We start from the raw sequence: 27,390 nt of genomic DNA, 5'->3' as shown, positions 1-27,390 counted from the left end.
CCGGTTAATACCACCAGAACACGGTGAACCCACTACAGCCCGGTTAATACCACCAGAACACGGTGAACCCACTACAGCCCGGTTAATACCACCAGAACACGGTGAACCCACTACAGCCCGATTAATACCACCAGAACACGGTGAACCCACTACAGCCCGGCTAATACCACCAGAACACGGTGAACCCACTACAGCCCGGTTAATACCACCAGAACACGGTGAACCCACTACAGCCCGGTTAATACCACCAGAACACGGTGAACCCACTACAGCCCGGTTAATACCACCAGAACACGGTGAACCCACTACAGCCCGGTTAATACCACCAGAACACGGTGAACCCACTACAGCCCGGTTAATACCACCAGAACACGGTGAACCCACTACAGCCCGGTTAATACCACCGGAGCATGGTGAACCCACTACAGCCTGGTTAATACCACCAGAACATGGTGAACCCACTACAGCCCGGTTAATACCACCAGAACATGGTGAACCCACTACAGCCTGGTTTATAGTAAGTCACCAGAACATGTGAGCTAGATGTACAGACACATACAGAATAAGCTCCTACTCTAATATTCTGTTAAATACATTACCTTCAGAAATTGACACCATTCATTTATTACTTTAATATTCTGTTAAATACATGACAGAGCGAGAGAGACAGAGAGCGAGACAGAGAGCGAGACAGAGAGCGAGACAGAGAGCGAGACAGAGAGCGAGAGAGTGATCATTATATCCAAACACTTAGATAACAAATTCACTTACAGTAAAGAAGGCATCAATCTAGCAGTAAATAACATCAACTATATATTCAGGCAAACAGCAAAAAAAAGCACAATTGAAATTGATAAAAAACAAAACAAAAAAGACCAGATAACAACTGGTTTGATGCAGATTGTAAAATTTAAGGTAAAAACGTAGAACCTATCCCAGCTTAGAACCTATCCCAGCTTAGAACCTATCCCAGCGTAGAACCTATCCCAGCTTAGAACCTATCCCAGCTTAGAACCTATCCCAGCTTAGAACCTATCCCAGCTTAGAACCTATTCCAGCTTAGAACCTATTCCAGCTTAGAACCTATTCAAAAGCACAGAGAGACAAATAATGGTGAATTACGCCTTCAATTACTGTGAGACTTTAAAACTCTATAAACGTAACACTCAGAACCCCAAAAGCACAGTACAACAGCAAGCAGCTGACAAATTGAGGAGTCCATAAACACAAACTACTTCTGACAACAACAACAACAAAAATCTTTCAAAAAAATCTAAACGAGGAATTAGCGTTACAAAATGGTGACATATGGACAACCCATTTTAAAACACTCTACGACACTGTTCAAACTGACACAAACGCAGAGCAATGTCAAATTCATGAGAAGTTGAATGGATTAGAAAAAGCTATTAAAGGACAATCAAAATCCATTGTACTCCGCAATTACTGACCAGGAGCTCTATAAGACACTTCAGGCTCTCAAATTTAAAAAGGCATGCGGACCTGATGGCATCCTAAATGAGATGCTCAAACTCACTAGCGCAAAATTTCAATTGGCTCTATTAAAACTGTTTAATTTGATCCTGAGTTTAGGTTATTTCCCTGACATCTGGAATCAAGGACTCATAACACCAATCTTTAATTAAGATGTTCTGTTTTAATCTCCACCCGGCACAGCCAGAAGAGGACTGGCCACCCCTCATAGCCTGGTTCCTCTCTAGGTTTCTTCCTAGGTTTTGGCATTTCTAGGGAGTTTTTCCTAGCCACCGTGCTTCTACACCTGCATTGCTTGCTGTTTGGGGTTTTAGGCTGGGTTTCTGTACAGCACTTTGAGATGTCAGCTGATGTAAGAAGGGCTATATGAATACATTTGAAGAGCCTAGACAAATTTGACCCTAACAATTACAGAGGCATTTGTGTGAACAGTAACCTGGGGAAGGTTTTCAAATCAAATCAAAATGTATTGGTCACATACACATGGTTAGCATATGTTATTGGTCACATTCACATGGTTAGCAGATGTTATTGCTCACATACACATGGTTAGCAGATGTTATTGCTCACATACACATGGTTAGCAGATGTTATTGGTCACGTACACATGGTTAGCAGATGTTATTGGTCACATACACATGGTTAGCAGATGTTATTGGTCACATACACATGGTTAGCAGATGTTATTGGTCACATACACATGGTTAGCAGATGTTATTGGTCACATACACATGGTTAGCAGATATTATTGGTCACATACACATGGTTAGCAGATGTTATTTGTCACGCATTAAAATTGCCAAGGAAATAACAGAATTCTTTAACCGGGTGCGGGGTCTTCGTCAGGGTTGCAATCTGAACCCTGCACTCTTCAATATTTACATCAACGAATTGGCCACTATTCTAGAAAAATCCTCAGCCCCTGGTTAGTCTCCACAATTCAGAGGTTAAATGCCTACTCTTCACAGATGACCTATGCCTGCTGTCACCCACAGCACATGGCCTGCAGCAGAGCCTGGACCTGCTAGAGCAGTACTGCCAGACCTGGGCCCTGGCAGTAAACACCCACAGCACATGGCCTACAGCAGAGCCTGGACCTGCTAGAGCAGTACTGCCAGACCTGGGCCCTGGCAGTAAACACCTACAGCACATGGCCTGCAGCAGAGCCTGGACCTGCTAGAGCAGTACTGCCAGACCTGGGCCCTGGCAGTAAACACCCACAGCACATGGCCTGCAGCAGAGCCTGGACCTGCTAAAGCAGTACTGCCAGACCTGGGCCATGGCAGTAAACCCCAAAAATATTAAAATAATGATTTTCCAGAGGAGATCCAGATCTCAGGGAATTAGACAAAAGTTCTCAATTGGTACAAAATATATAGAGTACTGCACACACTACATTTACTTAGGTTTAAAAATAAGCTCAACTGGACACCTTAATGATGCAGTGAATGAACTGAGAGAAAAAGCACGCAGGTCATTCTACGCCATTAAAAAACAAATTCAAATTGGAATACCTATTAAAATTTGGCTAAAACTAATTGAATATCTCATGGAACAAATTGCACTTTATGGCAGTGAGGTGTGGGGTTCACTTGCAAAACAAGAGTTCAAACCAAATGGGAAAAACACCCCATTGAAACCCTGCATGCAGAGTTCTGTAAGATTCTCCTACATGTCCAGAGGAAACCTACAAACAAAGCATGCAGGGCAGAATTAGGCCAATATCCACTAATAATAAACAATTTTAAAAAGAGCAATTAAGTTTTGAACATCTAAAATACAGTGACCCCCTCTCATATCATTACCAAGCCCTGCAATGCCAAGAGCTGAGCAAAGAAAAGAGTCCCCTCATCCAGCTGGTCCTGGGGCTGAGTTCACAAACCTGTTCTACTAACACACTGAAGCCTCAGTCCCCTCATCCAGCTGGTACAGGGGCTGAGTTCACAAACCTGTTCTACTAACACACTGAAGCCTCAGTCCCCTCATCCAGCTGGTCCTGGGGATGAGTTCACAAACCTGTTCTACTAACACACTGAAGCCTCAGTCCCCTCATCCAGCTGGTCCTGGGGCTGAGTTCACAAACCTGTTCTACTAAAACACTGAAGCCTCAGGACCAGAACATCCAATCAATCAGATGAAACCAAATTACAACACATTCAAAACAAAACTATATTGCTTTTTGGGAAACACAAGCACAATGCAGTGCTATCTGGCCCTAAATCAACAGTACACCGTGGCTAAATATTTGACCATGGTTACTGATCAAAACCCTAGAAAAACCTTGACAAAGTACAGGTTCATGAGCACAGCCTTGCCATTGAGAAGGGTAGACACAGGAAAACCTGGCTCCCTGTAGAGGAAAGGCTGTGCAACCACTGCATAACAGCAGAACCTGAGACGGAGATGCATTTCCTGACAAAATGCTGCCAGCCATAAGATGAGGGACAGTGTCTGACAGACACTGTGACAATCTAGTTTCGTTGGAGTTTAAACACTTGATCGATGTATATATCATAGAAGAGTGTAATTGTTTTTAGGCCAGCTGTTTTTAATCAAGAAGTTTGTTTTTTAACGTAATATGTCATTGTTGTACTGTATTGTGTGTTTATAGTTTTGTTGAATGTTGTGTATGTAAGTTGTTTTGTCTGAAACGTTGTTCCCCCTGCTGCTATTGGACCAGGTGTCTCTTGGAAAAGAGATATTATCTCAATGAGAAAAAACCTGTATAAATAAAGGTAAAATTAAAAATGTAAATAAATCAACCTGCACATGTCCTCGATGCTTATTGTTATTGTTCAACGTATGGTTGTTTTGACACTTGGTAATTGTTGTTACTGTTGTCCCGCTGACAATTTGGATTCTCATTATTTTAATATTGTAAATATCCAAAGTAAGCTTTGGCGATATGTACATTGTTACATCATGCCAATAAAGCAAATTGAATTGAGAAAGAGAGAGGAGAGGTACCGACAGAGAGAGAGGAGAGAGAGATAAAGGGGAGTGTGAAAGTGAGGAAGGGTGAGAGAGAGAATCTTTCTGTTGTCATTGTTTATGTTGATATTTGTTTATGTTATTTATAGGCTCAGACTGATAACAAAGAGGCTACTGTATTCCAACTAAGTACACAGACAGAGACAGAGAGGTAGAGAGAGAAAAGGAGAGAGCGAGAGAGAGAGAGAAAAGGAGAGAGCGAGAGAGAGAGAGAAAAGGAGAGAGCGAGAGAGAGAGAGAAAAGGAGAGAGCGAGAGAGAGAGAGAAAAGGAGAGAGCGAGAGAGAGAGAAAAGGAGAGAGCGAGAGAGAGAGAAAAGGAGAGAGCGAGAGAGAAAAGGAGAGAGCGAGAGAGAGAGAGAGAGAGCGAGAGAGAGAGAGAGAGAGCGAGAGGACGGAGAGAAAACTACAAACCACCTCGTTCACAGAAATGGTTAACTTCTTACTACAGTGATTCAAGTGGCCATGGCTTCCTATATAAAGCAGGCAGACAGGCATCGAGACATTCAGTTACTGTATGCTTGAACGTTAGAATGGGCTAAACGAGTGACCTGAGCGACTCTGAGTATGATCGTCGGTGTCAGACGTGGCGGTTTCAGTAAGTCAACAATAGTGTCAACACTCGGGGTGTCAAACTCATTCAGTGGAGGGCTGCTGGTTTTGGGTTTTTCCTTTCAACTAAGACGTAGACAACCAGCTGAGTGAAAACCCGCAGACACTCAGCCCTCAATGGAATGAGATTGACACGTGATTACAGAGAATGTTGCGATAAACAAAAAACATCTAGTCAGCGGCAGTCCTGTGGGCAAATGGGAACGCACAACTCGTCGGTCCTTGTCACGGATTGGCTATTGCAGCAGACGACCAGCTAAAAACAAGAAGAAGCGGCACGCTGAGGGGGAAAACAACCTGGTCCAACCAATCACGGTTCATGTTGAGTCATGCCGATGGCAGAGTCAGGATTTGGCGTAAGCAGCATGAGTCCATGGACCCGTCCTGCCTGGTGTCAACGGTACAGGCTAGTGGTGGTGGTGGTGTTGGTGCTGGTGGCGTAGGGAATGTGTTCCTGGTCCCTTGGTACCAATTGAGCAATGTTTCCATGTCACGAAGAATTCAAGCTGGGTCCGACCCGGTACTAGGTGGGTGTACATAATAAACTGGCCAATGAGGGTGCATCTTTGTCTCACCCCCCCGGCCCTGAGGGAAGAAATCTCCCTCACGCTCTCTCTCCCCTTCACCCATTAGACAGAGGACACCGCTAACTGTTCCTCCATGTTAGCTCAGCTGGCTACATTTTCCAAAATGGCACCCTCTCCTCTATTTATTTGGGCCAGAACCCTTCCTGGTTCTATGACAGACCTTCTAATGACAGGATACAATACAACTTTATTGTCCATAGTTTACAGCAAACAGAAATGTGTCTTCTGATCTCTTCATTTCTCAATCCCCTACAAGGTTGAGAGGAGCACAGGGTCAATGTGGATGGAGAGCATGTGGTAGAGTTAAGGGCCTTGCTCAATAGCCCAACGGTAGGATGTGAACCCAGCTACCTTGCTCTGAGTATCTCCCTGATGATTTTTAGAACTCAAACACATTCTAACCGTTGTGATTGGTCCCAGAAACCGATGGGTTGGGTCAGAGCCAGACGTGGGTAAAGCAGCGTTTTGAAAATGCGGCGTTGCTCTTTGATACTCTGATTGGAGATAATCCAAATCGCTGATGACTTTGTGTACAACAACCCCTCATTTTGACGCCCCCCACAAAACGACGTCAGACTCAGGCCGAAGTCTGTAGCGAACATAAACGGAGTTCTTCCGCTGCTCTAAGTCGTCAGGCAAGAACCCAGCAGCCCTCCTGTTGCCAGATCAATTTCCCCGTTTATCCAGGGCATCGGCCCGGGATTCTAACAAGCAAACTTTCAGGCCACAGATCCTACTCCTTAGCTGCTGGGCTACCTACCACCCCCATGGAAATGGATGGGAACAGAGCTAAGCTGTGAGATGGTTCTCTCCCTCTCCCTCTCCCTCTCCCTCCCTCCCTCTCCCTCTCCCTCTCCCTCAAGGCTGAGAGCATCTGCCTGGTGTATAACTCAATGTTCCAGCTTTGGCATTTAGTCACACACACACACACACACACACACACACACACACACACACCAAGACGACAGCATCTCCTCTGTGTATCGATGCCACAAGTGACACAAAAGCTCCCTCCCTCACTGGTGTTGTGTTCAGTGTAATCAGAGGTGTAGAAGGTTTAGCCTCTCTTCTCTCTTCCACAATAAACCAGATATCGAAAAAAGTGTGTGTGTGTGTGTTGAGTGGCCCACTCAAAAGGCAGAACTATAGCCAACACACATTAAAATAGTGCCAACAGACAGGAGTTTTTGGCCAAGCATCTAAAGAATGGGTGAGAGGGTGCTTGAATGAATCGCTCCCTCTCCAATCGCTGTTGGAAGGCAGTTCCCCACGATTGTGGTACATCCGCTTTCAGATTTGTTATTTAGTTGCTCCATCTATGAATTTGAGAGCGGTTACATTTCCCGAGCCCCATCCCTCAGTTGTTAAACCCCCCCCCCCCCCCCCAAAAAAAATGTGGCGGGCGCGAGTGTTGTTGCTGTTTGAATCACAGACTGCAGCTTTAACCTTTTACCTTTTAACGCATTCCAGGTGACTACCTCATGAAGCTGTTGAGGGAATGCCAAGAGTGTGCAAAGCTGTCACCAAGGCAAAGGGTGGCTACTTTGAAGATTCTCCTAAACAAATCAAAATATATTTATATAACACTTTTTTGGTTACTACATGATTCCATGTGTTTGTCACGTTCTGACCTTTATTTTCTTTGTTTTGTCTTTATTTAGTATGGTCAGGGCGTGAGTTGGGGTGGGCAGTCTATGTTTTCCTATTTCTGTGATTGGCCTGATATGGTTCTCAATCAGAGGCAGGTGTTTTGTGTTGTCTCTGATTGGGAACCATATTTAGGTAGCCTGTTGTGTTGGGTTTTGTGGGTGGTTGTTTTCAGTCTTCATGTGTCTGCACCAGACAGAACTGTTTCGGTTTTTCACATTTGTTGTTTTTTGTATGTTGAGTGTTCACTTTTATTAAATCAAGATGAACAATTACCACGCTGCACATTGGTCCTCCGATCTAATTTCTCCTCCTCAGACGAGGAGGAAGATGAAAGCCGTTACAGTGTTGTTTTATAGTTTTGATGTCTTCAATATTATTCGAAAATGTAGAAAATAGTTTTAAAAAACTTGAATGAGTAGGTGTGTTAAAACCTTTGACTGGTACTGTACATCACAGAAGACTGAAATATAACAAAACCGTTTGACATAGAAACACAAAAAAGCCATAGTAGAGAGAACAGCTTATGACTGGGGTGGCGTCTGGGACAATTTTTAGGGCCTTCATCTTGTGGTCTTAGGCCGAGCAGTTGCCATACCAGGCCTATCGATGGTGCAGGTGTAGAACGTTTTGAGGATGTGAGGACCCATGCCCAATCTTTTCAGTCTTCTGAGGGGTAATAGGAGTTGTCATGCCCTCTTCACGACTGTGTTTGGACCCTGTTAGTTTGTTGGTGATGTGGACACCAAGGAACTTGAAGCTCTCAACCTGCTCCACTACAGCCACGTCGATGAGAACGGGGACATGCTCGGTCCTCCTTTTCCTGTAGTCTACAATCATCTCCTTTGTCTTGATCACATTGAGGGAGAGGTTGTTATCCTGGCACCACACTGCCAGGTCTCCGACCTCCTCCCTATAGGCTGTCTCATCGTTCATTAGACCTACCACCGTTGTGTCGTTGGCAAGCTTAATGATGGTGTTGGAGTCGTGCATAGGCCATGGCTGAACAGTGAATACAGGAGGGGACCCAGTACGCACCCCTGAGGGGCCCCCGTGTTGAAGATCACTTTGGCAGATGTGTTGTTACCTACCCTTACCACCTGGGGGCGGCCCGTTAGGAAGTCCAGGATCCAGTTGCAGAGGGACGTGTTTAGTCCCAAGGTCCTTAGCTTAGTGATGAGCTTGGAGGACACTACGGTGCTGAATGCTGAGCTGAAGTCAATGAATAGCATTCTCATATAGATGTTCCTTTTGTCCAGGTGGGAAAGGGCAGTGTGGAGTGCAATAGAGAATGCAACATCTGTGGATCTGTTGGGGCGGTATGGAAATTGGAGTGGGTCTTGGGTTTCTGGGATAATGGTGTTGATGTAAGCCATGACCTGCCTTTCAAAGCACTTCATGGCTACAGACGTGAGTGCTACGGGTCAGTAGTCATTTAGGCAGGTTACCTTGGTGTTCTTGGGCACAGGGACTACGGTGGTCTCCTTGAAACATGTTGGTATTACAGACTCAGACAGGGAGAGGTTGAAAATGTCAGTGAAGACACTTGCCAGTTGGTCAGTGCATGCTTAGAGTGCATGTCCTTGTAATCCATCGGGCCCTGCGGCCTTGTGAATGTTGACCTGTTTAAAGGTCTTACTCACATCGGCTACGGAGAGCGTGATCACACAGTCGTCCGGAACAGCTGATGCTCTTCTGCATGCTTCAGTGTTGCTTGCCTCGAAGCGAGCATAGAAGTTATTTAGCTCGTCTGGCAGGCTCATGTCAATGGGCAGCTCGCGGCTGCGCTTCCCTTTGTAATCCGTAATAGTTTGCAAGCCCTGCCACATCCAACAAGCGTCAAAGCCGGTGTAGTACAATTCAATCTTAGTCCTTTATTGACACTTTGCCTGTTTGATGGTTCGTCGGAGGGCATAGCGGGATTTATTATAAGCGTCTGGATTAGAGTCCCGCTCCTTGAAAGTGGCAGCTCTACCCTTTAGCTCAGTGCGGATGTTGCCTGTAATCCATGGCTTCTGGTTGGGGTATGTACGTACGGTCACTGTGGGGATGACGTCATCGATGCACTTATTGATGAAGCAAGTGACTGAGGTGGTATACTCCTCAATGCCTTTGGAAGAATCCCGGAACATATGCCAATCTGTGCTAGCAAAACAGTCCTGTAGCTTAGCATCCGCGTCATCTGACCACTTCCTTATTGAGCGAGTCACTGGTACTTCCTGCTTTAGTTTTTGCATCTAAATAGGAATCAGGAGGATAGAGTATGCTGCAGTAGTTTATGTGTCGTAGGGTCAGTTTGTTATATCTGGAGTATTTCTCCAGTGTCCCTCAGGACTACCTGGCCTGATGACTCCTTGCTGTCCCCAGTCCACCTGGCCGTGCTGCTGCTCCAGTTTCAACTGTTCTGCCTGCGGCTATGGAACCCTGACCTGTTCACCGGACATGCTACCTGTCCCAGACCTGCTGTTTTCAACTCTCTAGAGACAGCAGGAGCGGTAGAGATACTCTTAATGATCGGCTTGTCAGGTGTCTGAAGTAAGTCCTTCGCGTCCAACTCGTTAAAGAAAAAAAATATTTGTCCAGTACGAGGTGAGTAATCGCTGTCCTGATATCTAGAAGCTCTTTCCGGTCATAAGAGACTGTGGCAGAAACATTATGTACAAAATAAGTTACAAATAACATGAAAAAAACACACCATTACACAACCCCCTCTCTCTCTCCCCCTCTCATTCTCATTTGTTTTCTCCATCGCTCTCTCTCTCTTTGGTAGTAGTGAAGTAAAGGTGATGGACAGAGATAACTGGGACAAATCAGGTACAAACCACCTCCACATTACACCACATTTCAGCACTTCCACAGACAGACAGCTGCATATTCAGCACACAGACACATGGCCGTTTATCGTGTGGATGGGCAGTAAGAAACTCAGTCTCGTAAACAAACACACACGCAGCCACCGGTCACCAGTCTAGGCCCATATGGTTTCATCAGTAATGAGGACAGAGCCCAGGTGGGACAAACCAAGTGGCCTAACCCATAATGATCTCTGTGTGTGTGTGTGTGTGTGTGTGTGTGTGTGTGTGTGTGTGTGTGTGTGTGTGTGACAGACCGATGGTATTCTCTCGATATCAGGCATATGCAACTGGCGGCCCCGTACGCTCCCCTATTGTAGGCCTACGGACCATTCTTCTTTTTTAGGAACTCAGTCGGGGCTTCAACTTACTGTTGAGAGATAGAATAATATAATACCCAAGGTGCAATTGGAAAATGTGGTTGTGCATCAGCAAATCACTCAATTAGCCCGTGTCAGCTAAACATTTTTAGATTGGTAAATTACAGACCGGCATTGATCATCAAATCAAATGTATTTATAAAGCCCTTCTTACATCAGCTGATATCTCAAAGTGCTGTACAGAAACCCAGCCTAAAACCCCAAACAGCAAGCAATGCAGGTGTAGAAGCACAGTGGCTAGGAAAAACTCCCTAGAAAGGCCAAAACCTAGGAAGAAACCTAGAGAGGAACCAGGCTATGAGGGGTGGCCAGTCCTCTTCTGGCTGTGCCGGGTGGAGATTAAAACAGAACATCTTAATTAAAGATTGGTGTTATGAGTCCTTGATTCCAGATGTCAGGGAAATATCCTAGACTCAGGATCAAATTAAACAGTTTTAATATAGCCAATTGAAATTTTGCACTAGTGAGTTTGAGCATCTCATTTAGGATGCCATCAGGTGCATCCTCATTTAGGATGCACAGGCATGCTTTTTTAAATTTGTCACAACAATAGACAAACACAGTTTGCTTAAACTAATAACACACAAACAATTATACATTTTCATGTCTTTATTGAACACATGTCTTTATTGTAAACATTCACAATGCAGGATGGGAAAAGTATGTGAACATTTGGATTTAATAACTGGTTGACCCTCCTTTGGCAGCAATAACCCTCAACCAAACGTTTTATGTGGTTGCAGATCAGCCCTACACAACGGTCAGGAGGAATTTTGGACCATTTTTCTTTACAAAACTGTTCTAGATCAGCAATTTTCAAGGATGTCTGTTGTGAACTGATCTCGAGGTCATGCCACAGCATCTCAATCGGGTTGAGGCAGGACTCTGACTGGGCCACTCCAGAAGGCATATTTTCTTCTGTTGAAGCCATTCTGTTGTTGATTTACTTCTGTGTTTTGGGTCGTTGTCCTGTTGCATCACCCAACTTCTGTTGAGCTTCAATTGGTGGACAGATCGCCTTACATTCTCCTGCAAAATGTCTTGATAAACTTGGGAATTCATGTCTCCGTCGATGATAGCAAGCTGTCAAGGCCCTGAGGCAGCAAAGCAGCCCCAAACCATGATGCTCCCTCCACCATACTTTACAGTTGAGATGAGGTTTTTATGTTGGTGTGCTGTGCCTTTTTTTTCTCCACACATAGTGTTGTGTGTTCCTTCCAAACAACTCAACTGTAGTTTCATCTGTCCACAGAATATTTTGCAAGTAGCGCTGTGGAACATCCAGGTGCACTTTTGCAAACTTCAGACGTGCACAGGCAAGGACAGCTGACAGCTGACTCATAGCGCTTCTGGCTGGTAATGGCGGACGTAAAAGTAATGGCGGACTAAACGTAGTTATGTAGAGCACCTCGAGATAAAACGTAATATTCAATATCGGCAAATTAGACTAAAATATTATCACTACATAATCTGGTGGGTGATAACCTTCAATCTGGATAATAACACAAAACAAATCTTAAGACTAGAGACATTTATCGACAAATATTAAGAAAACAAGCAACACCCAAACATGACGGAGAGTAAGACAGGGGAACCGATTTCAACATGACGGAGTGTAAGACAGGGGAACCGATTTCAACATGATGGAGAGTAAGACAGGGGAACCGATTTCAACATGACGGAGAGTAAGACAGGGGAACCGATGTCAAAACGAAAAGGTGACTCTTCTACAGACACAGACAATTTAATATTTTCACCACCGGGAATGGTAAAGGTCGAAACCGATCTGTTAAAATCAATAAATGACAAACTGGGTATACTTGAATTAGTCAGTAAGGATATAAAAGAGTTGAAGGCCTAGAGATGAGTGATGAAAAAGCTGCGACATTGGAGAAGGAAATACACAAGCTAAAAGGGACAGTCAATAAGATTGAAACCGAAATGAATGGAATTAAAAAGGAGAACACCGTTCTGAAGGAAGCCTTACTGGACATACAGACTAGATCCATGAGAGAGAATCTGGTACTTACAGGTATCCAGGAGAAAGGAGGAGAAGTTCCTGAATCTGTAGTTAGAGAGTTCCTCCTTACAGCGCTTCAGATCCCACGCAAAATTATCGACAAAATCCAACTCTAACATGTACACTGCTTCGGACAGAGAGGCCAAGGGTATGGGCGCCCATTCGTTGCCAAATTTGCTTCATTTAAAGATAAAATAATGGTTAAAAGCCTGGGTAAAATTGTCATGAATGATCAGTTCCCGAAGGAAATTGCAGAACGGCGTAAAGTTCTGTATCCAATTTTCAAAGAAAATAGATTAAAAGCGAAACGAGTAGCTCTCGTCGTTGATAAACTATATATTGATAACCAGTTGTTCAGAGACACAAAGACTTTAAAAAAATTACAACGTTCTCATAGATGAGGAAAATAAACACAATTCTAGCCCGGTTATGGATTGTAACAATACAATACAAAATATAGCTTTTCTATATATCTCCACATATAACTATTGAACACACAAGCACTAATTCAACATAGTGAAGATAAAAACTAAGTAAACAGAAGGCACAGTATGTGTGGATGGTGTGGTGTGTGTTTATTTTATTTGTTATGTTTTGGAAAGTTGAGTGAGTGAGTAATGAAATGGTTGCATATCCCAGAGCCAATGTATTGCTGTGAGCCGGGTATGAGAGGGCTTTCAATGTTGTTCAGATGATGGATATACTTGTATAATGAATTATACATTATACTTATTTAATAATTATACTTATTTATTTATTGTCCTATCATGGTGGAACTACATTTAAAAAAATAAATTACATCTAATTATTTATTTATGATCCTATTTTAATGGTACGGTCCATGACCCTATACACCCACCTGAATGACCCAGATACTAAGGAGAAGTCCCTAACTGTTTTATGTGCCTGCTGTAAGCGGCCTGTATGCAGCCAAAATGAGGTCAGAGACCAAGAGCAGCACTGCCCCCTCAAGATTCTGAGCCTGCCTGGCAGGGTTGGTCCTGCAAAGCCAAAGCCCCCTAAAGGGAGAGCATACTACACAAGGAAATTCTCAAAGCTGCTAATGAGAACCTTGATGACCTTGTACCTAGCCGGTGGGGATTCCGGTGGGGTGCCCCCACTCAGGCAGTGGCAGTGCTGGCAACACTAGCTGCAGTAACCCATTTCTTGCGTGGTCTTGCAGGCCTTCTCATGCAGCTGCAACTGTAAGTGCATTTGTAAATCAAGACCTATCTTGAGTTGGGCTCTGGGATGGTGCAATTGTTGAGAATGTGAGCTTATGGTTGTGTGGGGGGGTAAGGGTTGAGTGTGTGTGGGTGTATGTGTGTATCCCACAACTGTTGTGAAGGAGTAAAATATGTTAGGGACAATAGAGGATGATCCACAGCTAAATATATTACAAATCGAGGTGAGGGCGATGGAAATGCTTTTAGCAGTTGATCTACTTCAATTCGGTAAATGGCACGGTGTGCTCTTTTCAAAGGATGGATCCCAGTCGGTTCAGGGCTATGGGATACAGGGGGTCGAGGGTGGTCTGCCTTGGGATGACAACCCAACTCGGGATGAGGAGGGCTTTTAGCGGGTGGAATAGTAGGGACCAATTGGAGGTTTACTTAGTAGCAATGCAAATATCATGGTACAGCTATATACACTCGATCATCATGTTACTTTTTAATGGTACGTTTACAAACACATATTTTGATAAATAGAATTGAAAGTTGTGTCTCATTATGGTAAGTGGTGAAATAAGTATAGCCAGTTACAATTGTAATGGCTTAGCAGATAATAAGAAAAGACGATCAGTATTTACCTGGCTAAAAGAGAAGGAATATAATATCTATTGTTTACAGGAAACCCATTCAACAGCTTTAGATTAAGTTTTGTGGAAAAAGAACGGGGGGGGGGGGGGGGGGCGAAATATATTTCTCCCATGGGCAAAGAAATACAAAAGGTGTTATGGTTTTAATTAACAATAATTTGGATCGAAATGTGCAAATTGTCCAAGCAGATCCTCAAGATAGATGGATTATTTTAAATGTGTTATTGGACAATAAACAGATATGGCTTATTAACCTATACGGTCCGAATAATGATGATCCGAGCTTCTTTGAAAATATATATAAGAATTGATCAACTCTACAAGCAACACTAGACTCTATTATTATAGTGGGAGATTTTAATACGGTCTTAAATACCTCTATGGACCGGAAAGGAAATCACACTACAAAACTATCACCCTCAGGCACTTAAGGAAATCATGAATGTCATGGATATATTGGAATTAGTGGATATATGGAGACTTAAATACCCTGACCTAGTGAGATATACATGGAGGTTTAATACCCTGACCTAGTGAGATATACATGGAGGTTTAATATCCTGACCTAGTGAGATATACATGGCGGAGGTTTAATCAAGCTAGTCGTCTTGACTACTTTCTTATACCATTCTCTCTGGCACCAAAAGTTTAAAAAGTGTTGATAGGGGACAGAATGCGGTCGGATCATGACATAATTGGCATATATATTACTCTTACAGAATTTCCACGTGGGCGAGGATATTTGAAATTTAATCAAAGCCTACTAGATGATAAATTGTTTAGAACAGAATAATTTATAATAGAATGTTATATATATGGGGGATACAACCTTCCCAGCTCTGCAGATTCTGCTGTGAAGAGGCAGAGTCATTAGATCATTTATTTTGGTACTGTCCATATGTAGCTCGTTTTTGGTCACAGGTCCAGGAATGGCTGAAGAATTGTAACATTTGCCTAGAACTAACGCTACAGATAGCAATACTGGGGGATTTGAAAAGCCATAGTCAATCAATCAATAATATAATAATTGTTTTAGAAAAAATGTTTATTATTAATTTACAATCTGTAGAAGCTATGAGAATAGAAAGGTTCAATTATTTTGTGAAGCATCACAGCACAGTTGAAAATATATGGCAAATAGAAATCCAAAATGGATGATGTTGAGAGATAGATGGGAGGGGTTGAATGAAGCTGAAGGATGGGACTAATAACAAGATAACCAATGTAAAACATACGGGATCTGTAAAATGTATATAGGTTCGGAACTTTTGTGAAATAGCACAGTTACAAATAGAAATCAAACTGGATGGACATCAGAAATAGAGGAAGGACTAAGAACAAACAAGAGAGAACTATTGTAAAGTAGACTGTGTCTGTAAAATGTGTAAAAGATGTATAAATTGAAGGTAAAAGCAGAAGTGTTTATTAGTCTACTCCAATTGGGGGATCGGTGGTAGGGTTTGCGGGGAATAATAAAGGTGCATTCTTTAAAAAAGTATGTATGTCTATATAGGTATGTGTATGTATATATGTGTATATGTATGTCTATATAGGTATGTGTATGTATATATGTGTATATGTATGTCTATATAGGTATGTGTATGTATATATGTGTATATGTATGCATGCGTGTATGGATATATATATTTACCCCGAAAATATATGGGGGATTGGAAATGATGCAGACAATTACATTGATGGAAGCAACATTCTTTCTGCAATATTAAGCAGATCCACCCCTTAGAAAAAAAACTTCAGACACTTCAGACAAACTTCAGACATGCTTCAATGGTTTGTTTGGACAGCAGTGGCTTCTTCCGTGGTGTCCTCCCATGAACACCATTCTTGCTTAGTGTTTTACATATCGTAGACTCGCCAACAGAGATGTTAGCATGTTCCAGAGATTTCTTAAACTGACACTCTAGGATTCCTCTTAACCTCATTGAACACTTGCAGTCATCTTTGCAGGACGGCCACTCCTAGGCAGAGAAGCAACAGTGCTGAACTTTCTCCCAATTACAGTCAATTTGTCTTACTGTGGACTGATGAACATCAAGGCTTTTAGAGATACTTTTGTAACCCTTTCCAACTTTATGCAAGGCAACAATTCTTAATTTTAATCTTAGGTCTTCTGAGATCAATTTTTTTTTTGAGGCATGGCTCACATCAGGCAATGCTTCTTGTGAATAGCAAACTCAAATTTTGTGAGTGTATTTTTTAATAGGATAAGGCAGCCCTAACCAACATCTTCAATCTCGTCTCATTGATTGAACTCCAGGTTAGTTGACTCCTGACTCCAATTAGCTTTTGGAGAAGTCATTAGCCTAGGGGTTCACATACTTTTTCCAACCTACACTGTGAATGTTTAAATGATGTATTCAATATAGACAAGAAGAATACAATAATTTGTGTTATTAGTTTAAGCAGACTAAGTTTGTCTGTTGTTGTGATTTAGATGAAGATCAGATCACATTTGATGACCAATTTATGCAGAAATCTGTAATTGCTAAATCTTCTCTCCACCACATGGCAAAATGTGTAGAAATGCAGCAGACTTGCTTTAAAACGGCAAGATTTTCTCTACCCCCCATGGCGAAATGCAGCTCCTACCTGGCCGACACTGCTCACACCCCGACTGTATTTCAGCTCGTACATGACTCACCTAATCAAATTTGATTTGTCACATGCGCCGAACACAACAATCCGTTAAGCAACAATGTTTTAAGAACAAAAAGTGTTAAGTAAATAATAGATAAGTAAAAAAGAAAAATGAAAATAGAAAAGTAACAAATAATTAAACAGCAGCAGTAGAATAACAATAGCGAGGCTATATACAGGAGGGGTACTGGTACAGAGTCAATGTGCGGGGGCACCGGTTCGTTGAGGTAATATGTACATGTAGGTGGGGGTAAAGTAACTATGCATAGATAATAAACAGAGAGTAGCAGCAGTGTAAAAGAGGGGTCTGGGTAGCCCTTTGATTAGCTGGTCATAAGTCTTATGGCTTGGGGGTAGAAGCTGTTAAGATGCCTTTTGGACCTAGACTTGCTGTGCGGTCCATGACTAGGGTGGCTGGAGTCTTTAACAATTTATATATATATATAAAGAGAGACAGAGAGAGACAGAGAGAGACAGAGAGACAGAGATCATGGTTCCACAATTGCAACCCTGCTGTCTACACAGACAGGCACCCTTTAAAAAAAAGGGCCAATGCAACCGTTTTAAAATCTCTTTTCAAACAGCCTTAAAGTAAAAAGGGCATTATATATATAAATACATATAAAAACACAGGATATCCCGTTTTTGACTGCTCTGGGTCTTTAATAGCAAAGTGCTGATGTTGGATTTGAACCAGATCTTGGCTAGCATTAAAAATGTATAATTTGTACAGCAACATTGGAGCTTTACAGAAACCCCTCTCTCCGTGTCTCTCTCTCGGTTAACGCTCCCGGGGCCCACTGATTCTCTTGGCGCTTGTTCCTCGAGCCGCTGTCTCGTCACCCAGCCGCTCGAGAAGGTCAGAAAGTCTCCGTCTAGTCGCGCGAATGCACGCACACACAATAACTCAAAACTGCAGTGCGGCACCGGTACTCTATTTTTAAAGAATAATATAACGTGATATTGATAAATATTTGATTCCCGCCGAACGAAGCCGAGCTGAGCGGTGTGGGGGTTAGAGGCATTTCATCTAACGACGCTCATAAAGACCAACACACACAACGTATTGGGAAGCCACATCGCACACTTCTGCCGACACAGACCTCTCCGTAAACTACACAAGCGCGCGCACACACACCTGGATAGTTCATATTTGGTAACCTCTGTAGTCGACAGCCGATACATAGACCGAGCGACACCACACACACACACACACACACACACACACACACACACCCATTCCAAATCCATTCCAAGTCGTGATAGAACGCTAGTCTACTGTAGGTAGGTCATCATAAACACACATTCCTAAACCTCTCAGCGCAGGAACACAATGTTATACATTTCCAGCACACTTTTTGTCATATATATCCACACAAACAAAACAAAAACAAATAGCCGACGTAACACCATTACAGCGATAGACTATATGGAGAAAAAAAAGTCATAATCGTACCTTTAAACATGTTGAAGGCGGTTGTTCTATCCGTCTGGTCTATGTAGGCTATCCTAGTTTGAGTCCCATCCTCCTTGGACGTCTCTTTCGGCCGAATGTAGCCTACTTGGCAGGTGTTTTCTCCGGTCTGAAATGAACCGTGTTGACGGGCAGAGTTGAAAACATAGCCGCAGATATTTCCCGACAGAGAAGAAGTTAAAGCGTCTGGAAGAATCTATCAAAAACAATACAAGATGCACTATCTATTCCAAACGCACGGAAGGCAGGCGCAGCTTGTGTTTTGACAGCAGGCTGCCACACACTGGGCGCGTTCGAGCAGATCACTTTAGTGAAGTCGTTGACCATCGTTGGTCACCGCCTTTCAAAGTGTGTTGCATTATGGTTATAAAACTTGTCCGACTTGCGACTACATTTCCACTGCATGAGCTTTTACAAAAAAATCATGTGACCAAAGGTCATGCAGTTTTCGATAAAATCCCCTTTAAGTCACTGCAGTTACTTCTCACCAACTGCAGCATGCAGCAAACACCTGCATTGTGGGAGGCACTCTTTGTCAACCAATCATACGGGTGTTTTTTGTTTGACCCACTCAAACGTGGCCAAATAGATGACTGAAACAGGAACCAACTCTGCTGCAAATCTACAGCAGATACAAATGAAAGTGATATTTGACCTGTGGGGGCCACTCAGAGGAGGAAGAGGAGGACCTTCATCCTCAGTGAATTTCATTTAAAAATATTGAAACATTAAAAAAAGTTATAATTTTCAGATAAAACTATACTAAATATATTCACGTCACCAAATAATTGATTAAAACTAACTGTTTTTAAACTAAGGTCTACTGCCTTGGGCAGCAGGTAGCCTAGTGGTTAGAGTGTTGGGCCAGTCACTGAAAGGTTGCTAGATCAAATCCCTGAGCTGACAAAGGTGAAATTCTGTCGTTCTGCCCCTGAACAAGGCAGTTAACCCACTGTTCCAAGGCAGTCATTGTCATTGTTGTTAACTGACTTGCCTAGTTTAAAAAAAAGTAGCCTCAGCAGCACTCTGTAGGGTAGCACCAAGGTGTAGCTGGAGGACAGCTAGCTTCCATCCTCCTCTGGGTACATTGACTTCAATACAAAACCTAGGAGGCTCATGGTTCTCATAGACTTCTGGGGGAAGTTCTCCAACCAATCAGAGCTCTTGCAGCATGAACTGACATGTTGTCCACCCAATCAAAGGATCAGAGAATGAATCTAGTACTGATAGCATAAGCTACAGCTAGCTAGCACTGCAGTGCATAAAATGTGGTGAATAGTTGACTCAAAGAGAAAGAAAGACAAAAGACGAACAGTTATTAACAAATTAATTTCTACCAAAATGAAGGAGAAGCAAGCGAGAGAGAGCAAGCTATATTTTGTAGTACGCAGTGTATTCAGAAAGTATTCAGATCCCTTTCCCTTTTTCTACATTTTGTTACGTTCCAGCCTTATTCTAACATGGATTACATGTTCTAACAGTCAGTCTCTTAACAGGTCCATGTTTATCAGTAATTGGAAGAAGAAATGTCATAACTTCATCAAGTGCAGCGTCTGGATGCTCCTCATTAATCACATCAAACCAACACCTATTTTTAACATCAACCACATAAGAGCCACAGCAAAGTCTTTTGTGTGATCTCTTATACACTATTTTAGGCCCATTTGTTGGAACTTTGGCTTTCCTGGATATAGCCACTATATTGTGATCACTGCATCCAATGGGGACGGATACAGCTTTAGAACACAGTTCTACAGTATTAGTACAAATGTGATCAATACATGTGGATGATCTTGTTCCTGTAGTGTTTGTAAACACCCTGGTAGGTTGATTAATAACCTGAACCAGATTGCAGGCACTGGTTACAGTGAGAAGCTTCCTCTTGAGTGGACAGCTTGATGAAAACCAGTCAATATTCAGGTCCCCAAGAAAGTAGACCTCTCTGTTTACATCACATACACTATCAAGCATTTCACACATATTATTTAGATACTGACTGTTAGCACTTGGTGGCCTATAGCAACACTCCAAACGAAAAGATGTGCCAAATGAACCTGCAACCACAACACTTCAAATGTATTTTACTAGGCAAGTCAGTTAAGAACAAATTCTTATTTTCAATGACAGCCTAGGAACAGTGGGTTAACTGCCTTGTTCAAGGGCAGAACGACAGATTTGTACCTTGTCAGCTCGGGGACTTGAACTTGCAACCTTTCAACCTTCACCCCACTTGACATAAAATATTCTCTAAGCATTACAGGGATGTGGCTCTGAATATATACAGCAACACCTCCCCCATAAGCATTCCTGTCTCTTCTATAGATGTTATATCCTTGTATTGCTACTGAGGTATTATCAAATGAATTATCTAAGTGAGTCTCAGAAATGGCTAATATATGAATGTTATCTGGTGTCAGCAAGTTATTGAATTCATTAACCTTATTTCTATGGTTACATATATTAATATGGGATGTTTTCAGCCCTTTCCTGGGTAGATTATCGGAGATAGACATAATATTGAAAAGAGCAGACAAAGCAAGAGAAAAAAATATACATTCAGCAGTCCATTAATTAATTGGTGTGTGTGTGTGCTGCGGGGTTGAAGCTATGAACCCATAGGCCTGGTTCTCTCATCCCTTCCAGGCTTCTGGGAGGGAGGGTGGACAACGAGCCTGTCATAGCAGATGTAAGCAATGTCCCCACGCGCTCTGGCATCTTTCATGGCTGGGATCAGTTCTTTCCTCTTCTGGCGCACAGCTTCAGGATTAGTCCTCATCGAGGAAGATATACGTTCCTCTCAAGTTCTTGGCTCTTTCCAGAACAGCTACCTTGTCCTTGAACCTCAGGAATTTGACCACTATTCTAGACCAATGACGGCGGGCTTTACACCCCTCCAGCCGACGCTTGGCATTGCGTTTGGTGATCTAAGGCTTCTGTGTGGCTGGAAACCCGTTTCATGAAGCTCCAGACGAACAGTTCTTGTGCTGACGTTGCTTCCAGAGGCCTTTTGGAACTCGGTAGTGAGTGTTGCAACCGAGGACAGACGATTTTTTATGTTCTACGCGTTTCAGCACTCAGTGGTCCCATTCTGTGAGCTTGTGTAGCCTAACGCGTCGCGGCTGAGCCGTTGTTGCTCGTAGACATTTCAACTTCATAATAACATCACTTACAGTTGACCAGGGCAGAAATTTGACAAACTGACTTGCTGGAAAGGCGGCATCCTGTGACGGTGCCACGTTAAAAGTCAGTAAGATCATTCTAAAGCCAATGTTTGTCTATGGAGATTGGATTGCTGTATGTCACATTACCGACCCCCATTGATTTTGGGGCCCAATTGATTTGGTTAGACACTCTCATTCAGATATCATATTAAAAACTGCAAACATGTCTCTCCAAATTAGCTGTAAAACTGCACAATATTTTTCTTAGGGCCCCCAAAAAGGCTAAGGCCGGCTCTGACTGCATGTGTGGGTATAGATGTGGGTATAGATGTGGGTATAGATGTGGGTATAGATGTGGGTATAGATGTGGGTATGGATGTGGGTATAGATGTGGGTATGGATGTGGGTATAGATGTAGGTATAGATGTGGGTATAGATGTGGGTATAGATGTGGGTATAGATGTGAGTATAGATGTAGGTATAGATGTGGGTATAGATGTTGGTATAGATGTAGGTATAGATGTGGGTATAGATGTGGGTACACAGACCCCCAAGCCACTGTGGCCCCTCATGATGAGTTCATATTATTTTGTTGCCCCCACCCCCATCAAAATTGCCCATCCCTGATATGAATGTATGGTTGAAAATGTGACAAAAAAAAAGACCTATTTTCAACGTCCATAAATAATGTATTTTCAACATCTGGACACCAAAAATGTACCTAAATTTGAGGTGTTGGAAAAGACATCTAAAGACGTATTTTCAACATAATTTATCTTACTGTGTAGCTTATATTCAAACAGTTCTGCTGTAGTAATATAACTTCCTTACCCTCGTTTGAATGGTGACACAAATAGAAATACCGTTTTCCTTTTCCATTCCCAGTATTTAGCGACTCTGGGATGCTGGCCTTCTAGGCAGAAAGCGCAAACCTTCATATTTAACCAAGAGTTGCAAAGAAAAAGCCATATCTCAGACTGGCCAATAAAAATAAAAGATTAAGATGGGCAAAAGAACACAGACACTGGACAGAGGAACTCTGCTAAAAAGGCCAGCATCCCGGAGTCGCCTCTTCACTGTTGAGGTTGAGACTGGTGTTTTGTGGGTACTATTTAATGAAGCTGCCAGTTGAGGACTTCTGAGGCGTCTGTTTCTCAAAAACTAGACACTCTAATGTACTTATCCTCTTGCTCAGTTGTGCACCGGGGCTTCCCACTCCTCTCTCTATTCTGGTTAGAGCCAGTTTGCACTGTTCTGTGAAGGGAGTAGTACACAGCGCTGTACAAGATCTTCAGTTTCTTGGCAATTTCTCGCATGGATTAGCCTTCATTTCTCAGAACAAGAATAAACTGAAGAGTTTCAGAAGAAAGTTCTTTGTTTCTGGCCATTTTGAGCCTGTAATCGAACCCATAAATGCTGATGCTCCAGATACTCAACTAGTCTAAAGAAGGACAGTTTTATTGCTTCTTTAATCAGGACAACAGTTTTCAGATGTGCTAACATAATTGCAAAAGTGTTTTATAATGATCAATTAGCCTTCTAAAATTATAAACTTGGATTAGCTAACACAACGTGCCATTGGAACACAGCTGATAATGGGCCTCTGTACGCCTATGTAGATATTCCATAAAAAAAATCTGCTATTTCCAGCTACAATAGTAATTTACAACATTAACAATGTCTACACTGTATTTCTGATCAATTTGATGTTATTTGAATGGTTGAAAATGTGCTTTTCTTTCAAAAACAATGACATTTCTATGGTAGTGTGTGTATATATAGAATCTGTAGAGAGTGTGGTGATCACAAATATGTCACATCTTCTGCTTCTGCCACTCACTGCTGTACCAGTTGCTGTAGGTCTCACTCTGAGGGCTTGGTATCTGTAAATTAGATTTCTACACTGACTTGCCTTTTGGACCATGATATTTGATAAGGACCGAGAGAGAGGAGGGGGAGGGGTTGAGAGAACATTCCTATCACTTGTTGTGAGCTGAAGTGTGAGATAGAGGTATAGAAGGTTAGAGGGATAGAAGGTTAGAGGGGTAGAAGGATAGAAGGTTAGGGGGAGAGAGGGATAGAGGGATAGAAGGATAGAAAGACAGAGGGGTAGAAGATTAGAGGGATAGAAGGATAGAAAGACAGAGGGGTAGAAGATTAGAGGGATAGAAGGATAGAGGGATAGAAGTTTAGAGGGATAGAATGATAGAGGGATAGAATGATAGAGGGATAGAATGATAGAGGGATAGAAGATTAGAGGGATAGAATGATAGAGGGATAGAAGGATAGAAGGTTAGAGGGATAGAATGATAGAGGGATAGAAGATTAGAGGGATAGAAGGATATAAGTTTAGAGGGATAGAAGTTTAGAGGGATAGAGGGATAGAATGATAGAGGGATAGAATGATAGAGGGATAGAATGATAGAGGGATAGAAGATTAGAGGGATAGAAGGATAGAGGGATAGAAGGATAGAAGTTTAGAGGGATAGAGGGATAGAATGATAGAGGGATAGAATGATAGAGGGATAGAAGATTAGAGGGATAGAAGGATAGAGGGATAGAAGTTTAGAGGGATAGAAGGATAGAAGGTTAGAGGGATAGAAGTTTAGAGGGATAGAATGATAGAGGGATAGAATGATAGAGGGATAGAAGTTTAGAGGGATAGAAGATTAGAGGGATAGAAGGATAGAGGGATAGAAGATTAGAGGGATAGAAGTTTAGAGGGATAGAGGGATAGAATGATAGAGGGATAGAAGATTAGAGGGATAGAAGGATAGAGGGATAGAAGTTTAGAGGGATAGAGGGATAGAATGATAGAGGGATAGAATGATAGAGGGATAGAATGATAGAGGGATAGAAGATTAGAGGGATAGAAGGATAGAGGGATAGAATGATAGAGGGATAGAAGGATAGAAGTTTAGAGGGATAGAATGATAGAGGGATAGAATGATAGAGGGATAGAAGATTAGAGGGATAGAAGGATAGCGGGATAGAAGTTTAGAGGGATAGAAGGATAGAAGGTTAGAGGGATAGAAGATTAGAGGGATAGAAGGATAGAAGGTTAGAGGGATAGAAGTTTAGAGGGATAGAAGGATGGAAGGTTAGAGGGATAGAAGTTTAGAGGGATAGAAGGATGGAAGGTTAGAGGGATAGAAGTTTAGAGGGATAGAAGAATAGAAGGTTAGAGGGATAGAAGTTTAGAGGGATAGAAGGATGGAAGGTTAGAGGGATAGAAGTTTAGAGGGATAGAAGGATGGAAGGTTAGAGGGATAGAAGTTTAGAGGGATAGAAGGATAGAAGGTTAGAGGGATAGAAGTTTAGAGGGATAGAAGATTAGAGGGATAGAAGGATAGAGGGATAGAAGATTAGAGGGATAGAAGGATAGAGGGATAGAAGTTTAGAGGGATAGAAGGATAGAAGGTTAGAGGGATAGAAGATTAGAGGGATAGAAGGATAGAGGGATAGAAGATTAGAGGGATAGAAGGATAGAGGGATAGAAGTTTAGAGGGATAGAAGGATAGAAGTTTAGAGGGATAGAAGGATAGAAGGTTAGAGGGATAGAAGTTTAGAGGGATAGAAGAATAGAAGGTTAGAGGGATAGAAGTTTAGAGGGATAGAAGGATGGAAGGTTAGAGGGATAGAAGTTTAGAGGGATAGAAGGATGGAAGGTTAGAGGGATAGAAGTTTAGAGGGATAGAAGGATAGAAGGTTAGAGGGATAGAAGTTTAGAGGGATAGAAGATTAGAGGGATAGAAGGATAGAGGGATAGAAGATTAGAGGGATAGAAGGATAGAGGGATAGAAGTTTAGAGGGATAGAAGGATAGAAGGTTAGAGGGATAGAAGATTAGAGGGATAGAAGGATAGAGGGATAGAAGATTAGAGGGATAGAAGGATAGAGGGATAGAAGTTTAGAGGGATAGAAGGATAGAAGTTTAGAGGGATAGAAGGATAGAAGGTTAGAGGGATAGAAGTTTAGAGGGATAGAAGGATAGAGGGATAGAATGATAGAGGGATAGAAGTTTAGAGGGATAGAGGGATAGAATGATAGAGGGATAGAGGGATAGAAGGTTAGAGGGATAGAATGATAGAGGGATAGAGGGATAGAAGATTAGAGGGATAGAAGATTAGAGGGTTAGAGGGATAGAGGGATAGAATGATAGAGGGATAGAAGGTTAGAGAGATAGAAGGTTAGAGGGATAGAATGATAGAGGGATAGAGGGATAGAAGGTTAGAGGGATAGAAGGTTAGAGGGATAGAATGATAGAAGGTTAGAGGGATAGAAGATTAGAGGGATAGAAGATTAGAGGGTTAGAGGGATAGAAGGTTAGAGGGTTAGAGGGATAGAGGGATAGAATGATAGAGGGATAGAAGATTAGAGGGATAGAAGATTAGAGGGTTAGAGGGATAGAGAGATAGAATGATAGAGGGATAGAAGGTTAGAGGGATAGAGAGATAGAAGGTTAGAGGGATAGAGAGATAGTGGGATAGAGGGATAAAAGGATAGAGGGAGACATGGTTGAGGTAAATGCAATTTTTACTCTGTCAATTAAAAAAAAAAAAAATTCAATTACCAAATTGAAATATGCTCGTAGAAAACAATGGACTAATTTTCATTATTAATTCATGAATGGAATTGTAATTAATCTCTTACATTGACTAGAGAGAAATGGAAGTGATCCCTAAACTGTGGTTGGAGAGACAGGGGAGTGACCCCTAACCCTGGTTGGAGAGACAGAGGAGTGGACCCCCAAACCCTGGTTGGAGAGACAGAGGAGTGGACCCCCAAACCCTGGTTGGAGAGACAGGGGAGTGACCCCCAAACCCTGGTTGGAGAGACAGGGGAGTGGACCCCAAACCCTGGTTGGAGAGACAGGGGAGTGAACCCCCAAACCCTGGTTGGAGAGACAGAGGAGTGGACCCCCAAAACCCTGGTTGGAGAGACAGGGGAGTGGACCCCAAACCCTGGTTGGAGAGACAGGGGAGTGGACCCCAAACCCTGGTTGGAGAGACAGGGGAGTGGACCCCAAACCCTGGTTGGAGAGACAGGGGAGTGGACCCCAAACCGTGGTTGGAGAGACAGGGGAGTGGACCCCCAAACCCTGGTTGGAGAGACAGGGGAGTGGACCCCAAACCCTGGTTGGAGAGACAGGGGAGTGGACCCCAAACTGTGGTTGGAGAGACAGGGGAGTGGAGGGGTGGCGATAGAAACTGCAGAGAGAGGGATGACAGAAGGAGAGAAAGAGGGAGAGGGGAGGATGTGAATTGTAGAAAATATTATTTGTGTAATGGCAGCCTTCCTCCTCTTCACGAGAAGAGGAGGAGTAGCAGGGATCGGACCAACACGCAGCGTAGCCCGTGCTCAACATGTTTAATAGACGAAACCGTGAACACTTACAAAAATACAAAATAACAAACGTGGCAAACCGAAAACAGTCCTATCTGGTGCAGAGAACACAAAGACAGAAGACAACCACCCACAAATCCCAACACAAAACATGCTACCTTAATATGGTTCCCAATCAGAGACAATGACAAACACCTGCCTCTGATTGAGAACCATATCAGGCCAATTGACAATCCCCACATAGAAACACACAACATATAATGCCCACCCAGCTCACGTCCTGACCAACACTAAAACAAGGAAAACACACAAGAACTATGGTCAGAACGTGACAGTTTGCTTTAAATGTCAG

At 42.7% G+C, this 27,390-nt stretch overlaps 1 protein-coding gene across 1 annotated transcript in view; it reads right to left on the bottom strand.

Moving 5' to 3' along the window:
• Positions 1-18,806, bottom strand: part of LOC139537916 (reticulon-4 receptor-like 1) — a 197,593-nt gene extending 178,787 nt beyond the window's left edge. Inside the window, exon 1 of the mRNA XM_071339806.1 lies at positions 18,515-18,806. Within this exon, the coding sequence (XP_071195907.1) occupies positions 18,515-18,524 (10 nt within the window). The 5' untranslated portion in view covers positions 18,525-18,806. The remainder of the gene's footprint in view (positions 1-18,514) is intronic.
• Between the last annotated feature and the right edge of the window lie 8,584 nt (positions 18,807-27,390).

This window comes from Salvelinus alpinus, chromosome 13, assembly GCF_045679555.1.
Source record: "Salvelinus alpinus chromosome 13, SLU_Salpinus.1, whole genome shotgun sequence".
NCBI classification, from domain to species: Eukaryota; Metazoa; Chordata; class Actinopteri; order Salmoniformes; family Salmonidae; genus Salvelinus; species Salvelinus alpinus.
Note: the sequence above shows the minus strand (reverse complement) of the source record. Positions and strands in the feature narration are given on the sequence as shown.